At 42.0% G+C, this 8,746-nt stretch overlaps 1 protein-coding gene across 4 annotated transcripts in view; it reads left to right on the plus strand.

The window, feature by feature from the left end:
• LOC110506972 (ubiquitin thioesterase ZRANB1) overlaps positions 1-7,856 on the plus strand; it is a 68,671-nt gene extending 60,815 nt beyond the window's left edge. For all 4 annotated transcript variants that reach the window (XM_036972617.1, XM_036972618.1, XM_036972615.1 and 1 more), the window contains exons 9-10: positions 1,967-2,196; positions 6,297-7,856. In XM_036972617.1, coding sequence (XP_036828512.1) covers positions 1,967-2,196; positions 6,297-6,518 — 452 coding nt within the window. In that variant the 3' untranslated portion in view covers positions 6,519-7,856. The remainder of the gene's footprint in view (positions 1-1,966; positions 2,197-6,296) is intronic.
• Positions 7,857-8,746: the final 890 nt, after the last annotated feature.

An 8,746-nucleotide genomic window follows, 5' to 3' on the forward strand; every position in this document is an offset into this window, starting at 1 on the left:
AGAGTTGTATGTGCGTTGTGGGCGCGAGGGGCCCAGGAGTGGGGTTGCCATGCATGGTTGCTGGGTAACATTAAAACAACATAGCTCTCCATGTAAATCCTTTCCTTTCATGTTCAAAATAGACTACAGTTAATAGAAAGGCCCTAGCAACCAATGCAGGCAACACTAGATCATGAAAGGACCACTCAAGGACCTCGTTGGGGGAATAAGTGTTTTCATTTGTTATTATTTTTGGATCTAATAAAATCTTAATAAAATCTAATTTTATATGTAGACTTCACCGTGGAAAGCTTACTTATGAGTTCTCTCCCAACATTGCAGTTAAAAAGTAAGAAAACCCACATACATTAATAACTGTCTCTTTACTATCAGTTATACCCACATACATTAATAACTGTCTCTTTACTGTCAGTTATACCCACATACATTAATAACTGTCACTTTACTGTCAGTTATACCCACATACATTAATAACTGTCTCTTTACTATCAGTTATACCCACATATATAACTGTCACTTTACTGTCAGTTATACTCACATACATTAATAACTGTCTCTTTACTATCAGTTATACCCACATACATTAATAACTGTCTCTTTACTATCAGTTATACCCACATACATTAATAACTGTCTCTTTACTGTCAGTTATACCCACATACATTAATAACTGTCTCTTTACTATCAGTTATACCCACATACATTAATAACTGTCTCTTTACTATCAGTTATACCCACATACATTAATAACTGTCTCTTTACTGTCAGTTATACCCACATACATTAATAACTGTCTCTTTACTATCAGTTATACCCACATTTATAACTGTCACTTTACTGTCAGTTTCCTTCCATTCTGCATCATTCCATTCCATAGTTAGTTCCCCATGGTGTTGGTGAGAGTCTCAGCTGTCCACAGAGGGGTTATACTAGTGTGTAGCCCAAACCGATCGGACGTTACAGACGGAAGAGGCTGTACCGACTTCAGATGAGTCTAGTGGGCGTCACAACGGAGAACGCCATGGTGTTGGTGACTTGGGGTACTGGGGTACGAGGTAGTAGTGAGTCGGCGTACTGGGGTACGAGGTAGTAGTGAGTCGGGGTACTGGGGTACAAGGTAGTAGTGCGTCGGTGTACTGGGGTACGAGGTAGTAGTGAGTCAGGGTACTGGGCTACGACGTAGTAGTGAGTCGGGGTACTGGGGTACGAGGTAGCAGTGAGTCGGGGTACTGGGGTACGAGGTAGTAGTGAGTCGGCGTACTGGGGTACGAAGTAGTAGTGAGTCGGCGTACTGGGGTACGAGGTAGTAGTGAGTCGGGGTACTGGGGTACGAGGTAGTAGTGAGTCGGGGTACTGGGGTACGAGGTAGTAGTGAGTCGGCGTACTGGGGTACGAGGTAGTAGTGAGTCGGGGTACTGGGGTACGAGGTAGTAGTGAGTCGGGGTACTGGGATACGAGGTAGTAGTGAGTTGGCGTACTGGGGTACGAGGTAGCAGTGAGTCGGCGTACTGGGGTACGAGGTAGCAGTGAGTCGGCGTACTGGGGTACGAGGTAGCAGTGAGTCGGCGTACTGGGGTACGAGGTAGTAGTGAGTCGGCGTACTGGGGTACGAGGTAGCAGTGAGTCGGTGTACTGGGGTACGAGGTAGCAGTGAGTCGGCGTACTGGGGTACGAGGTAGCAGTGAGTCGGCGTACTGGGGTACGAGGTAGCAGTGAGTCGGCGTACTGGGGTACGAGGTAGCAGTGAGTCGGCGTAGTGGGGTACAAGGTAGTTGGGAGATTGATTGAGGTAATATGTACGTGTAGGTTTGGTTAGGTGATATATTTTTAGTACGATGTACATAGTTGGAGAGAAAGGCATAAAGTCCGGGTAGCCATTTGATTAACTGATAGAGACACTGACCTGTCTCTCTACCTGTACAAGTGTGTACCTGTCTGACACTGACCTGTCTCTCTACCTGTACAGGTGTGTACCTGCCCCTGTTGTGGGAGCAGAGCTTCTGTTGGAAGAGTCCCATCGCCCTGGGTTACACACGCGGACACTTCTCTGCCCTGGTCGCCATGGAGAACGACGGCTACGACAATCGCGGCGCGGGCGCCAACCTCAACACTGACGATGACGTCACCGTAACCTTCCTGCCGCTGGTGGACAGCGAGAGAAAACTGCTGCACGTACATTTCCTGTCTGCACAAGAGGTAACATTAATTCTTATCACATTAACATGAACTCTTAGCCTACATTTTCCATGCCCCCCCAGAGTAAATCTAATTACATAAATATTAAAATCCATCTGTTTAAACTTTTTGGGGGGGCGTCTCAACCCGCCGATATCGCCCTTCCGCGTCTACAGTGAAAAGTGGGAGAGCTAGAGCACCGTTTGTCAGACCAGGAGACATCCTGAAAATCTGTCTTCTCACGAAGAACATCTGTAGCGTCTGAACGGGTTGGCCTAGATATGTATTAAGATCACTCTCACCAACACCATGGCGTTCTCCGTTGGGACGCCCACTAGACTCGTCTGAAGTCGGTACAGCCTCTTCCGTCTGTAACGTCCGACCGGTTTGGGCTACACACTAGTATAACCCCTCTGTGGACAGCTGAGACTCTCACCAACACCATGGGGAACTAACTATGTAATGGAATGATGCAGAATGGAAGGAAACTGACAGTAAAGTGACAGTTATAAATGTGGGTATAACTGACAGATATTAATGTATGTGGGTATAACTGACAGTAAAGTGACAGTTATTAATGTATGTGGGTATAACTGACAGTTATTAATATATGTGGGTATAACTGACAGTTATTAATGTATGTGGGTATAACTGACAGTAAAGTGACAGTTATTAATGTATGTGGGTATAACTGACAGTTATTAATGTATGTGGGTATAACTGACAGTTATTAATGTATGTGGGTATAACTGACAGTTATTAATGTATGTGGGTATAACTGACAGTAAAGTGACAGTTATTAATATATGTGGGTATAACTGACAGTTATTAATGTATGTGGGTATAACTGACAGTAAAGAGACAGTTATTAATGTATGTGGGTATAACTGACAGTAAAGTGACAGTTATTAATGTATGTGGGTATAACTGACAGTAAAGTGACAGTTATTAATGTATGTGGGTATAACTGACAGTAAAGTGACAGTTATTAATGTATGTGGGTATAACTGACAGTAAAGAGACAGTTATTAATGTATGTGGGTATAACTGACAGTTATTAATGTATGTGGGTATAACTGACAGTTATTAATGTATGTGGGTATAACTGACAGTAAAGTGACAGTTATTAATGTATGTGGGTATAACTGACAGTAAAGTGACAGTTATTAATGTATGTGGGTATAACTGACAGTAAAGAGACAGTTATTAATGTATGTGGGTATAACTGAGTTATTAATGTATGTGGGTATAACTGATAGTAAAGAGACAGTTATTAATGTATGTGGGTATAACGGACAGTTATTAATGTATGTGGGTATAACTGACAGTAAAGTGACAGTTATTAATGTATGTGGGTATAACTGACAGATATTAATGTATGTGGGCATAACTGACAGATATTAATGTATGTGGGTATAACTGACAGTAAAGTGACAGTTATTAATGTATGTGGGTATAACTGACAGTTATTAATGTATGTGGGCATAACTGACAGATATTAATGTATGTGGGTATAACTGACAGTAAAGTGACAGTTATTAATGTATGTGGGTATAACTGACAGATATTAATGTATGTGGGTATAACTGACAGTAAAGTGACAGTTATTAATGTATGTGGGTATAACTGACAGTAAAGAGACAGTTATTAATATATGTGGGTATAAATGACAGATATTAATGTATGTGGGTATAACTGACAGTAAAGTGACAGTTATTAATGTATGTGGGTATAACTGACAGTAAAGAGAGTTATTAATGTATGTGGGTATAACTGACAGTAAAGAGACAGTTATTAATGTATGTGGGTATAACTGACAGTAAAGAGACAGTTATTAATGTATGTGGGTATAACTGACAGTAAAGTGACAGTTATTGATGTATGTGGGTATAACTGACAGTAAAGTGACAGTTATTAATGTATGTGGGTATAACTGACAGTAAAGTGACAGTTATTAATGTATGTGGGTATAACTGACAGTTATTAATGTATGTGGGTATAACTGACAGTAAAGAGACAGTTATTAATGTATGTGGGTATAACTGACAGTTATTAATGTATGTGGGTATAACTGACAGTAAAGTGACAGTTATTAATGTATGTGGGTATAACTGACAGATATTAATGTATGTGGGTATAACTGACAGTAAAGTGACAGTTATTAATGTATGTGGGTATAACTGACAGTTATTAATGTATGTGGGTATAACTGACAGTTATTAATGTATGTGGGTATAACTGACAGTAAAGTGACAGTTATTAATGTATGTGGGTATAACTGACAGTTATTAATGTATGTGGGTATAACTGACAGTAAAGAGACAGTTATTAATGTATGTGGGTATAACTGACAGTTATTAATGTATGTGGGTATAACTGACAGTAAAGTGACAGTTATTAATGTATGTGGGTATAACTGACAGATATTAATGTATGTGGGTATAACTGACAGTAAAGTGACAGTTATTAATGTATGTGGGTATAACTGACAGATATTAATGTATGTGGGTATAACTGACAGTAAAGTGACAGTTATTAATGTATGTGGGTATAACTGACAGTTATTAATGTATGTGGGTATAACTGACAGTAAAGAGACAGTTATTAATGTATGTGGGTATAACTGACAGTAAAGTGACAGTTATTGATGTATGTGGGTATAACTGACAGTAAAGTGACAGTTATTAATGTATGTGGGTATAACTGACAGTAAAGTGACAGTTATTAATGTATGTGGGTATAACTGACAGTTATTAATGTATGTGGGTATAACTGACAGTAAAGAGACAGTTATTAATGTATGTGGGTATAACTGACAGTTATTAATGTATGTGGGTATAACTGACAGTAAAGTGACAGTTATTAATGTATATGGGTATAACTGACAGATATTAATGTATGTGGGTATAACTGACAGTAAAGTGACAGTTATTAATGTATGTGGGTATAACTGACAGTAAAGTGACAGTTATTAATGTATGTGGGTATAACTGACAGTTATTAATGTATGTGGGTATAACTGACAGTAAAGTGACAGTTATTAATGTATGTGGGTATAACTGACAGTAAAGAGACAGTTATTAATGTATGTGGGTATAACTGACAGTAAAGTGACAGTTATTAATGTATGTGGGTATAACTGATAGTAAAGAGACAGTTATTAATGTATGTGGGTATAACTGACAGTTATTAATGTATGTGGGTATAACTGACAGTAAAGTGACAGTTATTAATGTATGTGGGTATAACTGACAGTAAAGTGACAGTTATTAATGTATGTGGGTATAACTGACAGTAAAGTGACAGTTATTAATGTATGTGGGTATAACTGACAGTAAAGTGACAGTTATTAATGTATGTGGGTATAACTGACAGTAAAGTGACAGTTATTAATGTATGTGGGTATAACTGACAGTAAAGAGACAGTTATTAATGTATGTGGGTATTACTGACGGTGGCTACCGATAGTGGATCATATTTAACACGATATAAATTATTAAAAAATGAGTTACAGTGAAGTCCGGACATATAATGAGAACATTCTAGAAATCACAAATCAACTCGGTAGGTTTGGTGCTGTACTGTCATTTGGGCATGGCTCCAGAAGCCTACAGCTTGGCTCTCCACATTTCATTCCTGCAAGGTTATAAAGGCATTTCATAAACGTCCCTGTGGAAAAGGTGATGTGCTTCAGTTCGCTGCCATGTGGCTGGTTTCTTATTGGTCTCCAGCGATCACAAGGTAAAAATCCACTAAATGTATTAAACATTAGGAACACCTGATCTTTCCATGACACAGACTGACCAGGTGGATCCAGGTGAAAGCTATGATCCCTTATTGATGTCACTTGTTGAATCCACTTCAATCAGTGTAGATGAAGGAGTGGATTTAAATTGAATTGAAGTGGATTTAACAAGTGACATCAATAAGGGATCATAGCTTTCACCTGGATCCACCTGGTCAGAGACAGGTTAAAGAAGGATTGTTAGACCTTGAGACGTGGATTGTGTATGTGTGACATTCAGAGGGTTTATGGGCAAGACAAAGATTGTAATTCTTTCCAATGTGTGTCTCTCTCTCTCTCTCTCTCTCTCTCTCTCTCTCTCTCTCTGTCTGTCTAGATGGGTAACGAGGAGCAGCAGGAGAAGTTGTTGAGGGAGTGGCTGGACTGCTGTGTAACGGAGGGAGGCATGTTGGCCGCAATGCAGAAGTCGTCCCGGCGACGCAACCACCCACTGGTCACACAAATGGTGGAGAACTGGCTGGATGGATACCGACAGATCTGTCCCTGCGCCTCTCTCTCCGACGGGGAGGAGGAGGAGGAGGAGGAGGAAGATGAGTGAAGGAGGGAAGGACACAGTGACACAGACACAGGAGAGGGTGACCAAGAGGAGGATGTGGCGTCACTGGATGGGACTCGAGACCACTAGCATCCTTCGTACGGTACCATACGCCTCCTCACCTCAAGAGAGAGAGGATCCACGGTCTTCTGCGCTGCCGTCTGAGGCTGTATCCCAAAGCACATAGGGTTCTGGTCAAAAAAGTAGTGCGCACTATATAGGAGAATAGGTTGACATTTGGAACGCGGGCGGAGCGATCAATGGTCTTTCACTCTGCCGTCTCAGAAGCACTGAAGAGAGGAGACCTGCTCTGGTTCTGAAAGAACTCTTGGAACACATTCTAGAATCTCCTCAACAAACCATGGCAACAACAATGGGTGCGTTCGTAAATTCACTCTGGAGTGCGTTGTCAGTTCGTAAATTCACTCTGGAGTGCGTTGTCAGTTCGTAAATTCACTCTGGAGTGCGTTGTCAGTTCGGAAATTCACTCTGGAGTGTGTTGTCAGTTCGTAAATTCACTCTGGAGTGCGTTGTCAGTTCGTAAATAAAGCTTGCTAGCTACTTCCAGACACATAATGAGAGAACACCTCACTCACTGACCATTTTACTCCCCCAAGCAGAGCTGGTTAGGCTGTTTGCATGTTATCCAGAGCGTTGGTGACTGTAACTGTGCTGCTGGCAACAATTGAATTACGTTTTTCTTTTTACAGAGGTTTACTGACACCGGTCATATTCAACGGGTGTGTTGCGCGTTTATAAATGAATCAGTTATTCTCTCACACGGACGACATTCTGTTCTGAAATGGGAGTAGACAGCCAGAGGGACTTTACGAACGCACCCAAGGACAAACAACTACCACCAAGTAGCCACCCATATTATTTCAAATAAAGAACTATAGTTTGTGAAATGTTAATCGTCTTTTAAAATATTTAGTTTGAGTTTGAGTTCTCCCCATTTCCCCCAGTGTAATTATTTATCCATCATTGTTAATAATGCACGAGTTGTATAAATGATGTACTAGGAAACAAAGTAACTTACCAGCATCAAAGTGGAAGACAGGAATCCTCATTGACTATCACTACTACGGACATCTACCTACGAAACCACATTACTTACTATTTTGTTATTGAGAATACTTGCCTGTTTTCAATCCACCGGAGAGAAGTAAGCGCTATATTTAGGAAGCCGTAGTTATATTTAAAGAAACTTAAAAGGACGACGCACTCATGAAATTAAACTGTTCTATTTAGAAGATTGTAAATGCGAACAGAATTTAGCTTAAAGCTAAAGCAGAGCTATTAAAGAGACTTCTCATCCCACAAATGTGTCTACAAGGTTAACCGGGAAGAGCATCAGTTTTTTTCTGGATCGTTTATCCCTTCTGCAAAAAAATCCTTTAAAAAAGTTGGATGGTTAAAACTGTGTTTAGGAGAGCGAGGGAGAGAGAGGGGCACAGGGAGAGCGGGGGAGAGAGAGAGAGGCACAGGGAGAGAGGGAGAGAGGGGCACAGGGAGAGTGAGAGAGAGAGGGGGGCACAGGGAGAGAGCGAGAGAGGCACAGGGATAGAGAGAGAGGGGCACAGGGAGAGCGAGAGAGAGGGGCACAGGGAGAGCGAGAGAGAGGGGCACAGGGAGAGAGAGAGGGGGGCACATGGAGAGCGAAAGAGAGGGGCACAGGGAGAGCGAGCGAGAGAGAGAGAGAGAGAGAGAGAGGGGCACAGGGAGAGCGAGAGAGAGAGAGAGGGGCACAGGGAGAGCGAGAGAGGGGCACAAGGAGAGCGAGAGAGAGAGAGGGGCACAGGGAGAGCGAGAGAGAGAGGGGCTCAGGGAGAGCGAGAGAGAGAGGGGCTCAGGGAGAGCGAGAGAGAGAGAGAGGGGCACAGGGAGAGCGAGAGAAGTTGGATGGTAAAACTATTTATTTTTTAACGAGAGAGAGGCAGCGAGAGGGCTGGGGGGGCAGAGAGAGGGCGGGGGGCCAGAGAGAGGGCGTGGGGGGGCAGAGAGAGGGCGAGGGGGGGGGCAGAGAGAGGGCAGTTTTATACTTTATTCTGCTCTTGGTTTTTCCTGTGTTTTTGTTTGATTATTTCCATCATTCTGTGAGGAGAAAACCTGTTGGGTGCCATTTGTTAGTGTGATGTATTAAGTCATTGATGTTCCAGCGGAGGATCGATATCATGGTGGGAGAAGAGATGGGCCTTAAATAACTCAGCTGATTTTCTAACAGGAGTCCA

The sequence above is a fragment of the Oncorhynchus mykiss genome, unplaced genomic scaffold (genome assembly GCF_013265735.2).
Source record: "Oncorhynchus mykiss isolate Arlee unplaced genomic scaffold, USDA_OmykA_1.1 un_scaffold_186, whole genome shotgun sequence".
Classification (NCBI taxonomy): domain Eukaryota; kingdom Metazoa; phylum Chordata; class Actinopteri; order Salmoniformes; family Salmonidae; genus Oncorhynchus; species Oncorhynchus mykiss.